This window comes from Copadichromis virginalis, linkage group LG7 (genome assembly GCF_057382275.1).
Source record: "Copadichromis virginalis isolate Kocher_CV1m ecotype Utaka linkage group LG7, C_Virginalis_male_GT1.1, whole genome shotgun sequence".
NCBI lineage: Eukaryota > Metazoa > Chordata > Actinopteri > Cichliformes > Cichlidae > Copadichromis > Copadichromis virginalis.
In genome coordinates, this window is record NC_140624.1 from 14984262 (window position 1) to 15006395 (window position 22134).

Genomic DNA, 22134 nt, shown 5'->3' on the forward strand with positions numbered 1-22134 from the left:
ACTGTGCAAAACTACATTCCATGTGCAATAACCCAAACAATACAAAACGCTGTTTATTTACATATTTACTTTTCTGTCTCTCTCTCTTTTCTTTTCTTTTTTTTTATATTTGTACATTATATATATATATATATTGTCTAAATACTGTTCATATGTATTTACCCCCCACCGCCATGTTTGCACTGAGTAGGAGATGCATCTGTATAGTGACAATGAAGGCATTCTATTCTATTCATAAAGATCAAAACAAGAAAAAAAAAAGAAAAAAGAAAAAAACGAGCATTAAAATAACATGACAGAAAAACATAAAAACTGTTGTATTTACTTATATAATTTTGTGTTTGTGTTGCAATATATAATATAATAAATATATAATATAACAAATATTAAAAGGGAATCTGTGTTATTTCTTTGATTGTGTGGTTGGTCATCTTAACTGTCTGAACTTTTTTTCCCCTTAAATTGATGTGGTTGTGGTAAAAAAAAAAAAATAACAGGGAAACTTCCGAGTAGTTCCTGAAGGCAGCGCAGAACTGCCACTCAGTCGCAGAAGTTCGCTATGTCGTGTTGTCCGCCAGGGGGCGCAGTCCGGGAGGTGTGTTGAGGGCGGGGGTGCGGAATCCAAACACGGCACTCCGCTTCTCTCCTCGTACCATGAGCTGAATCTGTCCGGGACAGACCAGGGAAGATGGCGGCCACTGACCATTCCCGGTCCGAAGCTGCCAAGCAGCGACGGCAGGATCAGCTGCAGCGATGGCTGGGCTCAGAGACGGATCAGACGGGTTCGGAGTCCCGGGAAATCTCGAGCGGTTCCGGAACGCGCCGGGCGAAAGTTCGGTTCGCCCAAGGAGCCGTATTTATGGCTGCTTGCTCCGCCGGAGACCGGGAGGAGGTGGCAGCGCTGCTCCGACAGGGAGCTGACATCAACCACGCTAACGTAGACGGACTGACAGCGCTTCACCAGGTAGGAAGTTTTGCCCCTCTAACTGTCAGCAGCTAGTTTTCCTTTCTGCCCGAGCTAATCGCTACAGTTGCTACAACTGTCGCTCATCTAAAGGGAAAAGGGCTCAGCGTTGATCCCTTAATGATCCTCACAGCGAAGAGGACTCACAGGTAAAATGGACCACTAACGTACTTCCAGCCCAGCAGCTCCTGTAATCCATCACTCATTCCTCTGTGCGTTTGTTTTATAAAGTCCGGGAAGAGTTTCTGGCCTGTTTAACACTAGCAAACTTGGTTTATTAGCCCGTTGGGAGGCTGTCTGATCCGCACTGTTGCATTTAGTAAATTACAGGCTTCTTTTTATGGCGTAAAAAAAAGCGAACGAGAGGGCAGCAGACGGTAAAAACCAAAGAGCCTGGTGGACCATTTTTAGACAGTTATGGGCAGGCTTGTGGCATACAGGCCCTGCCGAAGAGTCAGGAAAGTAGTGGGAGAGAGAGTTTCACCGTCCTATCTAAAGGTCTTAAAGCAAAAAAGAAAAGAGGGAGGGCATTATAACTGAAGTTTTCACCCTTACATTTATTATTGCAGTTTTCGTGATTGTTGCGTTCATGAGTCGAAGACAGGCTGGACTTGTTCGGTGCATGTTCAAGTCCTCCTCTTGTCCCTGCTCTTGACTTAAGTCATAACACCCAGGCTCACTCTGGACACCATCACTGTCACACAGGCCCTCGGTGATGCAGCATTTCCTCCACTTTAATGGCACTGTGTGGTAAACACATTGCTGTCTCATCTCATAAAGTGAAAGCAGGGTCAGATGAGTTTTGACCAGGATTCCTGAGAACATACAGAAAAGATCTGCTTCGAAGTCCTCTGGCCTGCGTGCTCATGCAGATGTGGTTTTTCCCTCCCAATTTTGAGGCAGTTTAGTGAATTTGCCCCACCACGGCTGGTTCAGATGAGTCTTCTGGTGGCTCCACATGTCCGACCGGTCACCCAGTGTGGTCACCCTCCTTGCCCTCCATCCCTCTCTCCCCCTATTGCTCATCGGTTGCCTGGAAACTCGAATTAAATATAGGGCCCGCACTCTCCAAACTTTCCATCCTCTTCATCCAAAGCCTTTTCTGTCTTCTCCCTCCTCCTCCTCCTCCTCTTCTTGTTTCTCTTTCTCCTTCCCTTTGCCAGTTCCCCATGGAGGGGACTTTAGGGATTTCGGATGAAGAAATGGAAAACATGCTTCAAACAGCACAAACTGCTGTTGTCAAAGGCGATTTTCACAATGAGTCACTTGATGACCCAGTGAAGGAGTCTGCTGAGAGTGTGTGTATGTGTGTGTATGGACCGTCGTCACACGCAGGGTGCCAGAAGTACCCACTGTTCATTCATTCAGCTCAGAGCACCCACTCCATTAGTGGGCGACCCCCGCCCCCCCCCTCCGGCTGTTGCTGAGCCCCATTTTCAGCTCTTACAATGATCACATTTTGGTTTTTTGGTTTTTTTCCCATGCATTACCTGCCTAAATCTCTCATATTATAAAAGGGAAGGAGGAGGCTTTCCCCAGCTTTGTGATTAGTTGATTTAGCCTAAAAGAAAAGCCTCTTAGGTGGCTTAAGACAGGCCTGATGGAGACGTTTCTGTACGTGTTACAGACACTTGGCGCTGTGACGTCCCACAGAAGAACTGCTTCGGTAACGTCACATTTTTTTGAGTAAATATCATCTCACCTGCTGACATCAGTGAAATGAGACACCAGTGCAGATTAAACTAATCGTTTTGTTGTTAGTATTCAGTTCAGCTTTGCTTCAGAGTCACAAAAAGATAAATCTCCACCTTTATCAAGTATTTATAGCCATGCCACTGGCTATGTGCCGCATTGGCCCAGGCCGATCTCGGCAACTACGCAGTAGATTGCCACTAAATTTATTATAATGTTTAAATAAACACTGTAGTCCCCAGAGGAGGAATCCGTATGACTTTGCAACCTTCTTCGTGAAGTTAACATTTGTAGTTTTTAGTGAAATGTATTGACAGCTATTTTTTTTTAAAAAAAAGAAAAGTTTTTTTTTAAACTTCATTTGTATTTCAGAGTATTACAGATGTTTACATATATGCAAACTCTGAGAGAGCAGGAGAAACTGTGTTGGCACTGTATCTAAAATATGGACCGTCACTTTTGATTTCACTTATTGATTACTCAGAATCGCTCTCGTTTTGGAGAAGCAGCATCGTCGAAAACTCCTCCAAAGTGAGTCTGCAGCAGCTTGTCTTTGCATACATGCATATATGAGATAAAATACAGAGGAATAGCTTCATTGCCAACAGGTACCCACTAAAAAGATGGCACACCATGATCCCTCTTTTAATAAAGAGTGGTTTCATTGTTTACGATTGAAAACGTTCTCTTCTGTTCAATTTAGCTAGTTTTCAGAGAGGGTGCCAGTTTTAGTTTTAGTGTTCTTTAATTATTCAGAAGCTCAGGGCGGCGATCACAATGCAAACACCTGATTCACAGCCACACATGTGGTTTTTCCAGTAAACACAAAAGTATTTACCAAAGCCTATTCGTGCTGATTTTGTTGACAAAGTTAAATAAGACAAAAACTTCAAAAGTGTAGTTTTTGATTTTATTTTGTTACTTCAAATATTTATTTCCCGCCTAGTTTTAGTCGTAGGCTATAATAGCCGTGGGGCAGCATAATGTCATGATATTTTTCATATCGTACCGATACCGGGACACCAAATATCGATATTATCATCAAATCAATGAAAATGCTCATCTCATGCACCGCCTTCCCGAGATGGTGTTAGCCGAGCAAACTTGCATTAAAGCGACTTTACTGAAAAAAATCGTCCAACACTGGACGCACACAGCATGACAAAACCGCATCCTAATTCAAAGTTACACAAGTTAAAATAGGAAAGAAACCTCCTTGCAACTAGAAAATAATTTTTTCACATTCTGCAACCGACTGCAACTTGTGGTGACTAAATGTTTGCTCAGAGCTCGAGGGCGTTGCACGCTCACGACCGCTTTTGATTACGAGACGATTGCGTAGGTCACCTGATAGGAGGCAAATTTTCTGCAAATATTAAATAAAAAATACTCAGAATATAGGAAAATGTTCAAAATTGCCATAATATCACATATTGAGTAAGCTATTGTCTTACTTATTATCTTACTTTTGAAGTAGAGACTCACAAACACAGAGCATTACTAATATTTCATAGACAGGTGAATGGAATTATGGAGTGCTGCAAAGTTCAGTCAGTGAACATTTACGCTGCTCTAAATTGACAGTTAAACATTAGTGAATGTGAGCTAATATATCAGTGCATCCCTGTAATTAAAAGACATTCGTAAATTAACTAATAATGCTATTTATAAAGTCAGTGTCTACATCAGTTTTCACCCAAAAATGAAGAATAACAAAAGCATAATCTTATGTTACTCCCTGTCTGATTCTTACACCATCAAAGAGTAGGTACAGACGCTAGTAATATATTTTTAGTTTTTTGTGTTATTAACATTTTATTTATTTGGTCTTCGCACAGATTCTGAGCTACGGCTCATTTCTTTATATTTTGATAGGAAAATGTGAAATTGGTGTAGTGGTAGATACGGAAACATTTGCAAACATGCATGGAAATACATTATACAAGCTAAAAATGAAGCTTGTTCATATTTAATGCCTTTGAAAGTCAGTATTTGGTATGACCATCTTTATTCTTCAACACGGCCTGAACTCTCCTTGGCAAGCTTTCTTATCATTTCTTTGAGTACTCTTCAGGAATTGTTCTCCAGGCTTCTTGAAAGACATTCGATGCTCTTCTTTGGATGTTGGCTGCCTTTTTGAGCTCAAAGCTTCAAATTTGGATCCGTCAATCCATCAGGCGTGAGGAATCGGTGCTGCCACTGATTTTCAGTCCAGTTCCTGTGTAATTTGGCGCATACCTCAGGCTTTTCTCCCCGTTTCCCTTAATTAAAAATGGCTTATTGACAGCCACCGTTCTGATGAGACCAGAGCAAACAGTAGATGGATGAAAGGCCAGATCCATCTTTCTGGTCTCGGCTGGATTCTTTTTTTCCTTATTTCTTAAGGCCATGACTTTAAGAGACTGTCCATTTGCCAGTTTTTTTATTTTTATTTTTTAAAGCTACCCACATCTCCTTTTGTCATCCACTTGTTCTGTTTCCTCAGTGTTTAAGGACACACTGCACACCATGCCGGGAAATGTTGTCGTTAGCTAATAGCTGCCAATTAAAAGTGGTTATTGGTGAAGTTGACTGTTACGTTTAGATTCAAAACTGGTTTATCTCTTGAGTTAGTTTTTGAATGATTCATAGGTCAGAGTTAAGTGGCTTAAAAAACCAAATAAAAACATTCCTCTGAAAACCATCAGCTGAAAATGAGTGAAAAAGCAGCCAAAAAAAACACTTATTCAGTACAAGAACCTTCCATCTGGCTCTTTTTAATAAATATTAACTTAAATCAAAGTAACCTATCATAGCAAAATCCCATGAGGTCCTCGTGGGATTTATCCCGGGACTTGTGTTTGATCACACTTAGATTCTTTGCTCGACCTAGCTTGAGGAAAAGCTGCTAAATAGAATCGCTGTTTCACTTGTGCTGCAAAATGACTGTTTTGGAAAGTACTTGAGGGCTTTTAGCAACCCACTTAGCAGAAAGTCATTACAGCAAGGAGACACAGTAGTCATTGTTTTAGCCCCGCTGCTTTGGTTGAGTTTAACAGATTTTGGAAGAGTCTGGAGTTTTGCCTTTAGCAACGAACCATGGTGAAGTGGGTCAGAGACCTCCTCTACTGTACTGAAACTGTACTCAGACTGGCATCCATTTGTTAATGTCAGAATAAACAGTAAACACTTGTACACGGCAATCAATCATGCGGACGTTTGTCCTCTGGCAGGCCTGCATTGATGAAAACGCTGAGATGGTGCAGTTCCTGGTGGAGAACGGGAGCGACGTCAACAGAGGAGACAACGAGGGCTGGACTCCTCTGCATGCTGCAGCCTCCTGCGGTTTCATCCAGATTGCTAAGTGAGTGTCGACCACCATCACTTTGTCACATCACAGCCGAGTGGTGCTGAGGGATTAGAAAACACAGACGTAAATCAGTGTTAGATAACACACATAAAACTCACACATATTCAGGGTTTTCCCAGGCTCGTGATTGGCCTTCTGGAGAGGGGGTTGACTGCACAATCGGTCGACATACATTTAAGGCTAACAGTCGGTGTTACTTGACTTGAATAAAAATGTATTTTAAACTCAGTGAACCAGTGATCTTCCTTTTGACTGAAGGCCAAAAGCTCATCGGAGGGTGCCAAGAAAACTCGTTTATCCTCCATTCAGGTTTTACCGTTGCTATCTGACAAATGTATCTTTGTTTTTTAAGGTATCTGATAGAACACAGTGCTCATGTTGGAGCAGTGAACAGCGAGGGAGAGCTTCCTCTGGATGTTGCCACAGAAGATGCAATGGAAAGGCTCCTGAAAGCTGAAATTAAAAAACAAGGTAAAAGCAACAAAAACGGGAGAATTGGAACCTCTCCTCTCCACCTTTCTGGTGTCCTCCCTCTAAGTGACTCATAACATGCAGTCACATTAGCTTGTTTGACTATTGTGATTGCTGGGTGCCGTACTCTAGTGCACTTTAGGATGTGGCTCCAGGTACAGTTCAGCTGGACTTGGGCACAGTATCGATTGAGATCCTAGCCTTGAAATGCTTCCTCAGTTTTAAGGTTAAGCACACGAGAAATATGGGCAATTGTGCAAGATAACTGCTCCCAATGTGAGCGCACGGGGGCTTGATTCAAGGTTGTCAGTTCTGTTGGGATGTGCACATCCATCTTAATAATTAAAAGACAATATAAACCCTACTTTTGTGTAGAATCAACACAAATGCAAGGTTGCTTGTAATCGGATATTGTGCGTTTCCGTGTTATCTGTATTTTTAGGTCCTTTAATCAGCCAAACCTGCAATCCTGAAACCGAAAATCAAATTTTCAGTGTGATGAGTGATGATGCCAAATTAAAAGAGAACTTTTATGTACAGTCAGTAATCTTACTGAAGTTAGAAGACTGAAAACAAACGTGAGCTCACATGTGTTAATCAACCGAAGCGATGATGTTGGGAGTATTTCAAGGAATTAACTATACTGATGATTCTACACAGCTTTGGTGCCGGTTGCGTTAGTTTTTCACAAGCAGCAATAATCAGGAAATCATACAGAGCTCAGGCTTCAGTTTTTGTTTTTTTTTTTATAAATATGGAGCCTCAGAACTTCATTTTTTCCTTTTTCCTGTTCATTCCAAAAGGAGGCAAAGAAACAAGGACAGCGGCCGTGCACCAAATGTTCTGTGACCTTAATTGTTCTGGACTCCAGGCTTGTGCTTTTATCTCTGTCGAATGTGTGTTAGCTGAGATCCAAATACAACCGGGAGCACAGATGACGTATATGAGATAAATTTACACTCACAAGTATTTATTTTTTTGTGTGTGGGATGCTTTACTTACAGAATTGTCCTGATATTTGTAAGCTTTTCGTAAACAAAACTTAAGTTAGAGTACATTAAACCTGACTTGTAACCCCGATGTCATCACTCATCATAGATCTAAATGGAAGGGGAGTTTTAGATGCTTTGAAGTGCTTCTTAACTCGAGGTTGTCACTGCTTGTCACAGGAATAGACGTGGATACGGCCCGAAAGGAAGAGGAGAGGATCATGCTCCGGGATGCCATGGCGGTGCTGGCAGGAGACGGCACACTCACACCTCACCCAAACACCAAGGCAACGGCTCTACACGTCGCCGCTGCCAAAGGCTACATTGAAGTCCTGAAGTGAGCATAAGTGCACACATAAGAGCAGCTTGTTGACTTTTGTTTAATTTTGTTACCATGCCAAGTCAAACGGCTTTTATTCTTAGCCTTGTTCTCTCCCCCACCTCCACTCCTCCCAACTCCCTCACCTCGCTCAGGGTACTGTTACAGTGCAGGGTGGATGTGGACTGCAGCGACACTGACGGGTGGACGCCTCTGCACGCAGCAGCTCACTGGGGGCAGGAGGAGGTGTGCAGCCTGCTGGTTGACAACATGTGCGATATGGGTGCCGTCAACAATGTGGTGAGGGCACGGCGAACAAGCTTTCCCTCTGCAGTTCAGTCTGTGATTGGAGCTTTAGCATGTGCCATCACTGATCACTGTGGCTGTCCTTGTAGGGACAAACACCTTTAGATGTTGCAGACGAGAACCTCGTGGACGTTCTGGAGGAGCTGCAGAAGAAGCAGAACGCTGTGAGTCTGTCTTCACACACACACACACACACACACACACACACACACACACACACACAAGGCACTGTGACTATCTCACTTGCTCGGACAGACCTGTCATGATTGATGGCGTTCCAGCGGCGAGTGCTCTCTGTGTTTATGTCTGTTTATATTCCTCTTCAGTTACGTAGCGAGAAAGAGAAACAGACTCCTGTTATTGAGCCCATTTCGCATATCCCCATGGTACCAGTCCGCCCACGCAGGTCAGTGCCAGTGTGTTGGTGCGTCCGTATGTTTGTGTATATCTGTGTGTGTGTGTGAGTGTGTACACGCTATGCTGTTCCTCAGCCCAATCCCAGTAATCCTTGATCCAGCTGTTGTCTGCATGCAGGTGTGACAGTCCCAGTGTTCCCATCCCTTCAGCTGTGTTACTTCTACCCACCAACCTGGGTAGATGTAGCAGTCTGTCTCTCAGTTTCATACTGAATATTAATGCTTTCTTTTTAAGTCTGCATCTGATCACCAGTGTTGGGAAGGTTACTTTTAAAATGTATTCCACTACAGATTACAGAATACATGCCCCAAAATGTATTCTGTAACATATTCCGTTACGTTACTCAATGAGAGTAACGTATTCTGAATACTTTGGATTACTTAATATATTATCATGCTTTTTTACAACTACGTGAATGTACTATTGCTGTGATTTATGACTGTTACTGAAGGTCCGCGGCTCCGAACCGTATTAAAGGGACCTCTGACTAATATGTCGGGCTCCGAGTTGGGCTCGTAGCCGAAAAATAGCTTTACTTCGTTGTCTGGGTCAACTTTGCTAGCGAGAAACAGAGTGAGGCGTTGAAAGGCTGCTCCAACGGAACTTATTGTTTTGGAGGAAAACACGAACACAGCGTCTTAATAGCTTACTTACAACTGGGCTCATCAGACACTCTTCTTGGCTGCAGTGGTTATTATTATATTTACATGCTTCCAGCTCCTGTTTCTGCTCGATGATAACTCGTAGTTTTCCACTCGCCCTTTTCTCCCTCCTCGCGCTCACAGACACATAACGGGTATGGCAGTCCATTCTCCCAGCAGCACGGACTACACTGCCCATGAGGCTACATTCTTTAGAGCATGTAGCATCCTGCTTAGCACAACAACAACAAAAAGCCGCTCTCTCACCCAGGAAACACGCAGAGAAAGAGCGTCACCCTGTAACCATGGCAACCGTAACGCTGCCACCTGGAACAACAGAACGTAGCTGTCAAACAAAACCCAAACAGTCCTGACCCGCGACAATATGAAACAGGAAAGTACCGCCGTGTAATCCATTTATTTCAACAAAGTAACTGTATTCTAAATACCACCTTTTTAAACGGTAACTGTAACAGAATACAGTTACTCATATTTTGTATTTTAAATACGTAACGGCGGTACATGTATTCCGTTACTCCCCAACACTGCTGATCACATTGTAAATGCTAAATCCAGCCTGTTGCAAATGGCAGCTTACAACCAGTGTTGGGTGTAATGCGTTACTAAGTAACGCGTTACTGTAATTAAATTACTTTTCCACTGAAAAAGTAGAGTAACTAATTACTGTTCATTTTTAGGTATTTTAATTACTGTTACTTACAATTTACTTGCGTTACATTGTAAAATAATTAAACTGGCTGAATATCATTATTTAATTTCAATAATTTGTCTTCTAAACGTAGAAGTAAACTCTGCCGCTTTAACATCGTTGCAGTGCAGGTGCACATCATTTCGCGCCAGTTTGCTGCATAGTCGTATTCTAAAGCAGCGGTCCCCAACAATTTTTGCGCCACGGACCGGTATGAATAAATTTTCTTTTTTTCGGTACCGGTACTAGTTTTATTTTGTTGTATTTATCCGCGACACCTTAAAGGCCGGTCCATGAAAATATTGTCAGGCATAAACCATACCTGAAAAGACCCAGGAAAACTGAGTAAACGATAAAAACGATAACAAAATAACGCTGAAAACCGATAAAAACCCTGAAAACTATATATTTCACACCTGAGCCTCAACTCTCGCGGCCCGGTACCAAACGACTCAAGGACCGGTACCGGTCCGAGGCCCGGGGGTTGGGGACCGCTGTTCTAAAGCGGAAGATGTCGGACTCGGCTGAAGCGAGTGGCTGTTTTATGAAATGGACATATTCCCGTCTCTTCACCTTTCTGAAACAAGCAGACAAGAATATTACAGTAATATGTAAGCTATGTCCTGGGGAGAAAAAACTATCGGCTGCTGTTAATAGCACGAGTAATCTACTGAAGCGCCTGACACGAGAGCATAGACAAACACTTCCGAGTGATCCTTGTTCATCATCCATGGATAACACCGCGGCAACTCCTGCTAAGCAGGCAAAACTTGATTTTACTTCAGCAGCACAGAAAGCGTCTGAAGGTGAGCTTAAAAAATGATTGCAGGCTACATTGTGGAAGAGATGCTACCGCTGCGTACTGTAGAGTCTCCGTCTTTAAAAAATGTATTTATTATTTAAAGAGTTTAATTTCTATTGATTGTCCACTCAAGGTTTATAGGGGTTTTAAGAAGTATTTAGTAAATTACTTATTTAGTAATTAAGTTACTTTTCAGACACAGTAATTAGATAAGTATTTTAAATACAATATTGACTAAGTAATTAGTAATTAATTACTTTTTTAAAGTAACTTACCCAACACTGCTTACAACAAATAATTAAGTCCCCCTAGCAAGACTATATTTGCCATCAAACACTAGAAGGAAAAAAATATATTAACAGTAAAATAAAATGGTGGGTGATACGAGTAAATTCCAACATCGCAGTATATGCAGCGTAAAAACTACAGTGAAGGTTGGTGTGCTCGCTCACAGAACATCCGATGTGATGTGCTCATGTAAACAGGGGATCAAGAAAACAGTGTTAAAGATGTATTTCATACATTTAAAGATGGTTGAGATGGTTAGGTAGATGGATTCTTTTTTTCTGTACATGAAAGATTCCAAGAACAAAAACAAACAAAATTACAGATGGAAAAAAAAATGCCAGTGACTTAAAGACATTCAAATAATGCTGTCATATTCCTTCACGTTAGATATTAAAGACTAAACAGTCTTAAATTTGTAGGATCCTCTTTGCTCTTAGTACGAAGGGCCTTCCAGGCCAAAAGGGTGGAACGGAATAGTAGAGCAGTAGATGCACAGGATATGATGTAATGTCAGAAAAAGGTTTTCAAATTTGTGACTTCTCATGCAGCAGTGCAAGCGTTTGCAAGCAGTTGATTAAAAGCTCCACAAAAAAAAGAAAAAATATATACATTTTTTATAACATTTTTTTAACATTAATTTAACCAGGAAACTCTAAAGGTAAACAATGTGTCTTTGGAGAGTGTCCCAAGGTGTCCTGTTGTTATCCCAGCATGTTTCTTTGTGTGCTAACAATATGCAGTAGACAGTAGAAATAAAGGACTTTTTCAAAACTTTGCAAAAACCGGTAGAAGTTGGTCAAGCGGGGTAAAAGAAACAGAAACTGACTAAAGCATAAATATTTCTCTGTAATGTTGAATTGAAAAGTCATGTAGAACTAAGCGAGGATGTTTTAAGTTTTTCAGGTAGTATAAAATGATTGCCCTCTAAGTGTTGTTGACGATATAAACGCATACTTTGTTTCTCCGTGAAAAGATGTCTTATTTTATCTTTGAATGCCATTTTTCACTGTTTCTCCTTCTCGAGTAAAAACAAGTATAATTCAAACACTTTTCAGAGGATGGGTGCTTTGCTGTTGATGTCTTGGTTAATAGGGCCAAATGTGCACGTAAACCATATTATTTACCATTAATATGTAGTGTGGCACTGAGAGACAGCATTTGTTTTTTTGTTCTTTTCACTTCTGTGGCTGCTCCTTAATCTGTGTGAATGATTTCAACGTTTCACTTTAAGGAAACGGCTCGAATTGGTGCAAAGCAATTGGCCACAATTACAAACGAAGCAGAAACGGCGGCACAGAAAATGACCCACTGTTTCACCTACCGAGGTCTTGATTGATGCATGCTCGCTCTAATTGGCTGCACATGGAATGATTACCCTCACTGATCAGCTCCCTGCATGCCACCTGTTGTTCCACCCCCCCACCCCCCACCCCCACCTTGGCCCCGCCCCTGCAGGACTTCTATCTCTCGTATGAGCAGCAAGGAGAAGATCTGCCTCCACGAGCGGGAGAAGCACCCTCCGCCTCCTGCCCTGCAGAGCAGTCCGGCAGAGGACGAGGAGGAGGAGGGCCAGGCGGGACAGAACCAGTCTCAGGGCCAGGCGAAAGCCTCGAGCAGCTCCAGCTCAGAGGAGGAGAGCGAGTCTGAGAGCGATGCAGAGTCAGGTGAGAGAAGCTGTTTCTGCTTTGAAGTACCTGCTGGCTGTGTTTATAGTTCAGAGTTATTGTTATTGATTAATCCTAATGACCTTTGCGCTCATACAAAGAAGGCAAAAGAGCATTTTTAATAACCTTTGCACTCTTGCAGAGAAAGCGAAAAAGCGAGAAATCATAAACAACTTGAACAACAAGCGCAACACCACCAATCTGCTTCCTACCTCCATGTCAACAAGCACCACTGCGAGCCAAGTGAAAAGGGTAAACGGGAAAAAGACTTGGAGCACATGAGATGCATGTACGGCTGTGTGACAGCAAGGCAGGATAATAAAAATGTTGACTGTGTGTGTAGCAGGAATTAAGCAAGCCTCCAGTCACTGAAGCCCCGGGGTCATGGAGAACATCTCTGAGGAAGGCGGACAGCTCTGTGACTCTGGGCTCAGCTGGGCTATCTGACCCCAGCCAGGACACCAGCAGACCTCCAGAGTCCGGCCTCGGCATGAGCCGCTCTGCCTCCAGCCCCCGCCTCAGCTCTGAGGCTGACACCAAGGTACGCAGGCGCTCGCGTGATTCATAGGTTTATACACTCATGAAACCACAGTCGTACTTCTATAAATCTAGCTTGACAGGCCAAATAAAGGCTTCTTTACTGCCTCCATTCACTGAGTCACATAAATAAATGACAAACTGATCTCTTCCCCCTCGCGCTCAGGAGCCAAGGCTTGCTCGAGTGCCGCCCAATCCAACACGGAGACTCTTCAGTATTCCAGATAACACTGCTGACAACTCCAACAGGTGGGCCTCAACTCTCATACATGTCCGCGTTTGTGAAGCCAGAATCCGAATCCCTGCATATGTCCCCTTGTCACCCTGTGTGTGTGTGTGTGTCTCTCTCTCAGTTGGCTAAGCCGTAGCTCCTCTTACACCCGACGCTTCAATAGTCAGTCAGGAAATGATCTCACTAGCTCCACCCCGTCTTTGCTTCACAGGTCAGTCATGCTGCTCACTGCCCGTCTAACTCTGCTGTTTGTGTGTAATTGTCACTGTCCCCTAACGGCAAACGCTAATTTGTGCGCGGCTGTGAAAGGTGCCTTTGAGTTTCCAATGGGTTCTGTCTTGTTTCCAGCTCATCTTATGGAAAGAGACTGGATGACCCCACCGTGACCTCAGCTAGCACAGGAACGAGCTCTGCTGGACTCGGCCGCCTTAATAGTGTCTTGGCTCAGAGGTATTTTTCATTTTACACTGCATGTACGATTTTTTTTATTTTTTTTCCTTTGGACCAATATGAGTCACCTTTCATCTTTCTTTCTACGAAAAGACTTCCTCAGGAACAGACGGAAAAGAAGGATCAACCAGCCATTACCACCTCCAACTCTCAGAGCACGACCGCAGGCGAACAGGAAGCCAAGCAGAGGCGCAAGTGAGTGATAAGCGTGTCTTTGAGGATGTCGAAGGGCGCGACTTTGTTGCTAAACTTGCGTTTCGGCTAATGTAGGTCCTACCTGACACCAGTGCGGGATGAGGAGGCAGAGGCGCAGAGGAAAGCTCGCTCCCGACATGCACGGCAATCCCGCCGCTCCACTCAGGTGGGGATACTTGCTCAGATGTTCGCCCTACTGATAGAGGCTGTGTCAGTTTGGCGCTTGACTGTGTTTTCTTTCACCTCAAGGGGGTAACGCTAACAGATCTGCAGGAGGCAGAGAAGACCATACAGACCATGAAGACGGACAACAAAGGGAGAGAAAAGGAAGAGGAGAAGGAGAAAGAAGCAAAGCAGAAGAAGGGCGAGGAAGGGGTGAGAGCCGGCACTTTAGAGGCCTGTTGACTGCTGTCCTTATGTAACACCATGTGACGTCACAAAGTAGGGGATGCTGTGTTTACAGGAATTGAGCTGGAGGTCTCGTATTGCCAGCCTGCAGAAGTCAGACCTGCTGGGCCTCACACAACCTGCTGGCACACCTAGACCTCAGACCTCTGACAGAAGAGGTAGGCTGCCGCCCTTGTTGCTTGTTTGGGTTTTTGTTTTCACATTTCCTTCGCTCATCAGCGTGTGGTTTTTGCTCGCAAACATTAGTTTGGTCTTAAAAGGCTGCTGTCTGGCTTTGTTCCAGATGTGGAGGCCAACACAGGGGAGAGCGAGACAGAGCGATGGGCCAGGGAGCGCAATGAGAGGAGGCAAATTCAAGCCAGGAGGAAGGCACAGAGGACCGGGGAGGTAAATTCTGCTTATTAATCTGAAAAATGAAATGCAGGATGGATATGCTCATAAGAAGAGACAAATTTGGCGAGAGAAAATAGAAAACGAAGATGTGTACGATGAGGAGGAATAAGGGGAAAACTTGACTTTAGGGTTTTATGAAGAAGGAGCACAACGCATCACACTGAAGGGAAAAACAGTCAGGCACTCTAATATTCACTAGAGAGCTAAAACTCTTAAAGTGCCTTTAGCTGGCCAAAAACCTTTTAGTTTTCAAGTGAAAAGATTTTTTTTGGCGCTCTGTTTATTTTTCTGGTAAGAATCTAATGTTAGCTTTGCATTAGTAAGTTATTGCATTTGGCTAAACAAGTTACAAACATGGTAACGTTTCTCCTGGCTTTGTGAATTATTCACATTCAAGTCTAATAAAAAATGCAGACTATCAAATTGATTTCGCTTAACTGTTTACCCCTTGAAAGCCTACTAGAGATAACTCTCGAAGCTCTTCTCTGAACCGAGCAGGTCGTCATACTTCAGCTTATGTAACAAAATGACTGGGTTTGCATCAAAAGCCATTAAGGATACAGGGAGGTCGTCTTTGTAGGAAAAGAGTTAACTCACAGAAATGTAGTAGACACAAATTTATATCTGATTATTGGACTGCTCAATGACAAAATGCTTGCATCGCAGCTAAACATACAGTACTGTGCAGAAGTCTTGAGCCACCCCTAACTCTTTTGGGTTTCACTTCCAATGAGCCATCCAATAGTCCTCCAGACTTTCTGAAAGTCTTCCAAAGTTTTGCTTTGGACATTGGCTTATTTTTCACTCATTCAAGTCCAGTCCAGTCCTTGTACCTGACCATGTTGAAAGGAATGTTATTGTTTGTTGATTTCCAAAGAGCTACTGGTTCAAACCTTGGCATAGGTCAGTACTGTGTGAAGTGTGTTCTTTTTAAAAAAAAAAAAAAATAGCAGAAATTGGTCAGTAAACTGATGCCATTTATTTACCATTTTCCTACCAACATATAAAGAAATCGGGGGTGGCTTAAGACTTTTGCACAGTACTGTAATATTTCTGCTCATGCGTCTCATCTTAACCACCTTTAACTCCCGTCCGTCTCTGTTTTTTGGTTCGGGAGCTTGCGTGTTGGTGTTGGTTGTGTACTCCAGTAGTGTGTCCCACCACACGGCAGCCTTTAGGCATTTCCCAGTGTTTTGCAAAAAACGGAGACAGAGTGCAACACAAAGTTAGTAGATTGTTGTGGGCCAATGTCTGTAAGAACCTATTGTTCTGTCTGTGTCGTCTGCAGGGTGAAGACAATGATCCCAGTGGAGAGGAAGAGTTTTCCACCAGTGGGCTCAATTCACAGGTCTGCGTGAACTCTTGTTTGTGATCTCATTAGAATGTAACTTAAGAAAAGAGCTGTAAGGTATTTGCTTTCCCCCCCTCTTGTTTACAGACAGACCAACGTTTGAGTTCCAGGTATGAATCCCACTTTTGATTGATCTGAATTTTCTCCATTCACAGTGTGGATGACCTTTTTGTTTTCATATAACCAGGTCGGACTCATCCTATAGCGACCGTACACGGGGAGGAGGATCTGAGACGAAGGACTTTAAGAAGGTGAACCGACAGCAAATGTATCGCTGTTGAGATCATGCGATACATTTGCCTTATTTGTCCTAACTCTTCATTGCGTGTGTGTGTGTGTGTGTGTGTGTGTGTGTGTGTGTGTGTGTGTGTGTTTGTCAGTTGTTTGAGGAGGTTTCCAGACAAAACAGCCAGCTCCAGTCACAGCTCCAGGACACTCAGAGGAGTGTCACTCAGACCAGGTTGGATCTGGAAAAGGCCACGCAGGTGACAACAAATACACACAAAAAGTCAAACAGAAACTGTTCTTGTCGTCTTTCACCACGCAGAGTCAAAGCAAGAAGCTCATAGTGGTGGAACTAGTAGGGCAGGTTCTTTGTTACTGCTTATGATTTTTTTTCAACCTCATTTCAAATACTATTGCTAAATATAGAAACCCATATAATGTTCCCTTTGTTTTAAGCCTTCGACTGCATTTGAATCCTGGTTTCATACCTTCTGCATATTATTATTATTATTTTTTTGTATTCTCCAATGGGAGTGTATTGTACAGTCAGTGATCCGTAGGCAACCCTTCAAATTCTCTACCCAGATGAGGGAAAAGTGAGACCGCTACTAGATTAAAAAGGTTCTTAGAATTTGGATATTTTTAATTTTTATTTATTTAGTAATTTTTTTACATTTTTTTTCCCTAATTAAAATTGATCTATATAGCACCAATTGACAACTATGGTTTTTGTTTTGTAAATTTAAAGTCCTTAAAATATTAGACAGAGAGCCCCCATTGATGAGCCCTTGTGATTAGGGTCTTGGCAACAGTGGGATGGAAGAACTTTCTTTTAACAGCAAGAGAAGTCCAGCAGAATCAGTCTACCATGACTGGTCGATGAAAGGAGAGCATAGAGGGGGAAAAACAGTGCAAAACACAAACTACAGGAGAGAGAAGACAAATGTTAATGGCAGTAGTGATGTGTAGTCCAGCAGCCTGAACCTACGAGAGAGTTCTGTTCATGTTCACCTAATCCTGTCGCAACTTTAAGTTTTCTGAAAAAAAAGTAATCTGTCTCCTGAACTTAAACTGGGAGCTGGTTCCACAGGTGCGGTGCCTGAATGCTGAAGGCTCTGCCTCTTATTCTACTTTTGAAAACTCTAGTAAATCACTTGTAAGCCTGCACTGTGACAGTTAAATGCTCTGTACGGGGCCAGATCCTCAGGACGTGTAAGGAAGCAGAATTCAAATACAATTCTGGATTGCTACTACTAGCAGTGAGCTCCCAGTTTCACATGCAGGCTTATTGTGTCCATGGTTCCAGGGTGTACCTTTTTGATGTCTTTTTGCATACAGGCCTGCATGTGATCATGTAAAAATACCAGTGCGGGTTATGTAAACGTGGTTTATTGTATTCAACAGAGACAGGAGCGTCTGACTGACTGTTCAGCCCTGCTGGAGCGGGAGAGGAAGGTAATGCATCCCTTGCTAATGATGTTACTTGCTGTGTTTTCGCTTCATCTGCCACACTACAGCCACTCTTGCTGTCTGTTGACGCTTTCTATTCTCTACTCACTCAAACCACTTCCTCGCTTGTTTTCGCTCAACTTTTGTGCTCCTTCTACGTCACTCTCTCTTTTTCTCTCTCTACCTGCTCCCCACCCTCCCATGTCGTATTTTCCCCGGCGCCAGGATCGAAGGATGTTGGAGCGGCGAATGGCGGAGCTGGAGGAGGAGCTAAAGGTGAGAAGATGTTGAGAACGAGTCTTATCATGCCCACGGGCACTTTTGCATGCTTCTGCTCGATTAGCTTGGCTTTCGCTTGTGCTGTCCAGCAGTGTGGTGAGAGCACAAGGTAGAGAGCTGTTTTGCACCGTGTCCAGGTGGTGTGACGAGGGTGGTGTCTGTTGGAGCCAATTTCTTCATTTAGTTGCTTAGCAACTTGAGGCATCTTATGTCTCTGCGGTCTCCATTGTGACTCTGAACAGAATGAGTTATTTTGTTGCCTTCTCGAAAGATAATAAACTTCTGTGTAACAGCAGACAAATGATTAAGCATGGCTTTTAACAGAATAGTTCTATTTATAAATCAATAACTAAAAATGCTAAAAGCTAAATGGTTCAGTAAGGTAAAAAAAAGCAAAGCTCATCGTGTCACCCACTCTAAAACATCAAATAAACAAGATGATATTTAGTTTTGTAACCTGACTGAGGCAGGCTCGCTGCTTCCCTGTATATCCAGTGTTTAGTTATGTGCAATATATAAAAAAAGTACTGGGCCACCTACACATTACCTACATAGCTGCTGGGCCATGAAAGCACACAGTTTTTTGTGCTGATGTTAATGCCAGCGGAGGTTTGGAGCTCTGCAGTTATTTAGTCTGCAGACGGGTTTATGACTCGGCAACTTTGTGGCTAAAACTTCCACTTTCTAGTAATTCCACTTACAGGTTGCTGTGGAATATTTAGAAAAGAAGAAGGGGCACAAGAGACTGTTGCAACAGTTACATCTTATTACAGTATCACACTCAAATTCAATGAGCTCTTTAGATCCAGGTTTGAATCTATTGTCTTTTTTTTTCGTTCTCTGCTATCAAGTTGGTTTATTAGTTCCACTTCTGATATTCAAAGCCTCAGTGAACTGTAGACGGAGCAACATGTAACATGTTAAATGCTTAGTTTATCCACACCTGATATATATATATATATATATATCACACATCTGATGGCTTGGAGGCTAAGGCAGCAATTTATAATCAACCCTTTGGTTTAAAAGGAGTTGTTGACTTATTAATAACCAGCCTATCAACAGGATGTCAATTCTCTGTACTGTTAATGTAAAAGTAGAAATACTAAATGGCACTGTTATCTATATCAGCCTTTTTGTTCCCTGTAGTTAATCAGACAAACAAAGCACACATAACTACACTGATAGCTGTTACTTTACTTTAGGAAGTGCTGTTTACTGGTTCTTTATATTGAGCTTGCTGATTTAGAAGTTAATGGCAAAGTCATTAATGATGTGGTTTAGTTTCATGTGCTGATTTTGCTACAGTGGGTCACAGTGCCTGCTGGAAAAAACTGCAAAAGCTATACTCGAATAAATTTAGGCTCCTCTCCTCTTCAAGGTGTTGTGTACAGCCAAACAGCTCCCAGGGCCTTTGTTTTTGTTGTTGTTTGCTTTTTTTGTTTTTCAAAATCACTTCTTGGATATCTCATTTCAACCACGTTTTCATCTGTGATGGAAAGCCTTGACAAAATGGCAATCCTACAACTTTAAATTCATTTTATGGGAAGAGGATGAAGCTGCAGAAAGCAAAAATCTGGCAAGTTGGGCTGGTTGTTGGGCAGAGGCCAAAATAAATAAGCCTTCAATGCACTGTGAGGCAGCACATGAGGGCAGAGGTCCTCTCTCCAACACCTCAGGATGTTACAGCGGAACTTTATGCTGACAACCCGACCATGGGGGACAAATTCACTGCTCAGCCCATGAATGTCAAAAAATAAAGCTCTAGCTTTCTTCCATTTGTGCTCCTGACCTCAGGCATTGCCTTTGGGCTTAGACACTGTGGACTTCAGAGCCAGAGACCCAGTTCTGATCCCTCGACGTGAAAGTGAGGTCAGCTTGACTTCCAGAGAGGGAGCGAGAGAGAAATGTAAAAATAGCAGGACGGTGAGATGGAGATGACCTTGTAGGGGAGATTGGACAAATTTATATTGTGCATAGTTTTTGGCTCTACAGTGCAGATTAACAAATTCGCCTAATGCGAATCTGCGGTTCAAGACTGGGAGGAGATGGAAAACCCTGGGAAGGTTGTGCCAGGAAGGAAGGGCATCCGACGTCAAATCTGTGCAGATCCATCTGCCGCTGCGACTCCTGGGAAAGAAGCTTTATGGGTTTTGCTTCAGAGTCACAAACCTGTTGACTGCATTAATCTCTTAACATCCAACAGCTCATTGATCCAGTAATGTGACCACGACAAATGTAAAATAAAAGCTGCATTTATATTGTGTAAAGAATTTGTTTTAAAGTGAGTTTAATCTTTACCACCAGGTTTTGGTTGACCTGAAGGCAGACAACCAGCGCCTTAAAGATGAAAATGGAGCACTCATCCGTGTCATCAGCAAACTCTCCAAATAGATGCAGGGAGAGAGAGTGACATGAAGAGCAGGGATCCCCCCCGCCTCCCTCCACCCACCTATCCATCCATCACTCCCTGCCATACATTCCTCCCAGTGCCAAAGAGAGAGCGAGAGAGAGAGAAGGGGAGAGAAGCAGCAGAAAGTCCTTCGTACATGAGCACTACAGCATGACTTGGATTGTGGTGCTTCTATGCGAACAGCTGGCGTGTCTTTTGTGTGCCTTAATGCCGGATAGTCACAGCAAAGACCCCGTGGCTGCGGCCAGAGGCTTCCACAGTAGCATCATGAGACCCGACAACAGCCAGAACACTCTGTGTCTGGTGCAACACGCAAAACTGTGCGTCATGGTGAGCGCCAACGCACTCCTGTGCACTCCTATCCGTACTTCCTCGATGCACACAAGACAGTCTGGGCCTTAAAGTTCCCAGTTAGTATTTATTTTTGTGAACACATCTCACAACACACATTCACAATTTATTTTTATTTCATCCCCCCCAATCCCCTCATCCTACTCGCAGTCCAAATGTAATGTGTTGTCAGGCAAGAAAGATTTCGGTGCATCCTACTTTTTTTTTTTTCTTTCATTTTTCTTGTTTAAACATTCAGCGTCATCCTGACAACGGGAGTCATCCGTGAAGGTCTGTTGGGTTGTTGTCTTTCCATGTGCAAGTGTTTGAAGCCACCTACCTCTCCACCTATGCACTTCCCCACATCATTTTTATATTTTTGTGACCACAGATACACTCCATGCTCTTAAAAACAAAAAAAGAAAAGCACACACACAAAAACTGACCGGTCGGTCGACCGCAGCACTTTATTCTCTGCAAAGCGCTAAAGATCTGCGAGGCTTTGCCCGTCCTCCAGACAGAAAACGTTTCAGTTTACCACCTCACGACTGCTTGCCTTTAAGCAAGTAGAGTTAGAAATTACCAATGGGTGAATATCAGAGGTCATTGCACATCCTATTATGCTATGAGTGGTTTTTGGTTGTCATTGGATTAAATATTTTCATAATTTTTCGGCATCAATTCCTCTGACAAAGGAGCATGGTTATGTACAGTCTGTGTATAAATGTTAGCCTTGAACAATACCCCTTTGAAGTAAAATTCCATGTAGCCTTGCTTCACATGTTGGTTTTCTAATATATTAAATGGATGTCTGCACCCTAATAAAAGTGTGTTTGTAGCAAATGCTTGGTTATTATCCACCTCTGTTCAAGCAGACTGTCTTATCAGTGTACACAACACTCAGTTCCCAGATGGATTCCTGCCTCTTTTGTAACTCTAGTCATTGAGTGGCTCACTTTTATGTTTTGCGGTCACCTGTTTGTTTGCGTTTAGCTCTGTTTTCCCACACTATACTGTATCATCCATGTGCACGGTGTCTGTTAGTCTGTCTGCTGGTAGCCAGATGTCCTCTGTCACTGGGGGGAAAAAGAGAGAAACTGAACAGCTGTAACACACCAAGAGGCCTAAAAGAGGAAACAGTCCAACACAGATGTATTTAAAGTATGTTTGTGCTGCTGCATTAATCTGCTTCTGCTCCCAGGTGGACAATACATCAAGAGCTACTTGACATGATAGAAGCTGGTGTCATTACATATGCTGG

The 22134-nt window shown here is 43.0% G+C and overlaps 1 protein-coding gene across 7 annotated transcripts; it reads left to right on the forward strand.

Moving 5' to 3' along the window:
- Positions 1 to 557: 557 nt before the first annotated feature.
- On the forward strand, positions 558 to 21717 carry LOC146704699 (protein phosphatase 1 regulatory subunit 12A). Of its 7 annotated transcripts, none has more exons than XM_085461996.1 (25): positions 558 to 964; positions 5869 to 5999; positions 6358 to 6476; positions 7646 to 7802; positions 7940 to 8084; positions 8180 to 8254; positions 8417 to 8496; positions 12427 to 12611; positions 12754 to 12863; positions 12955 to 13152; positions 13315 to 13397; positions 13502 to 13591; positions 13729 to 13830; positions 13924 to 14025; positions 14101 to 14191; positions 14275 to 14400; positions 14471 to 14591; positions 14717 to 14820; positions 16115 to 16174; positions 16265 to 16287; positions 16365 to 16428; positions 16558 to 16662; positions 17807 to 17857; positions 18077 to 18127; positions 20438 to 21717. In XM_085461996.1, exons 1-25 carry the CDS (start codon positions 689 to 691, stop codon positions 20522 to 20524), a joined length of 2736 nt encoding a protein of 911 aa, XP_085318122.1. In that variant the 5' UTR covers positions 558 to 688; the 3' UTR covers positions 20525 to 21717. The 7 variants fall into 7 exon arrangements, with proteins under 7 accessions (XP_085318122.1, XP_085318123.1, XP_085318124.1 ...); XM_085461992.1 differs by having other exon boundaries at positions 559 to 964; positions 12403 to 12611; XM_085461994.1 differs by having other exon boundaries at positions 559 to 964; positions 12403 to 12611; positions 14489 to 14591.
- Positions 21718 to 22134: the final 417 nt, after the last annotated feature.

What these genes read in the sequence shown, in the direction of transcription:
- LOC146704699 (XM_085461992.1), top strand. Translation starts at nt 689, where the DNA reads ATGGCGGCCACTGACCATTCCCGGTCCGAAGCTGCCAAGCAGCGACGG. An exon ending in TGAGAGCGATGCAGAGTCAG is followed by an intron (nt 12,612 to 12,753) that starts GTGAGAGAAGCT and finishes GCACTCTTGCAG; the next exon opens with AGAAAGCGAAAAAGCGAGAA. An exon ending in TCAGACCTCTGACAGAAGAG is followed by an intron (nt 14,592 to 14,716) that starts GTAGGCTGCCGC and finishes GCTTTGTTCCAG; the next exon opens with ATGTGGAGGCCAACACAGGG.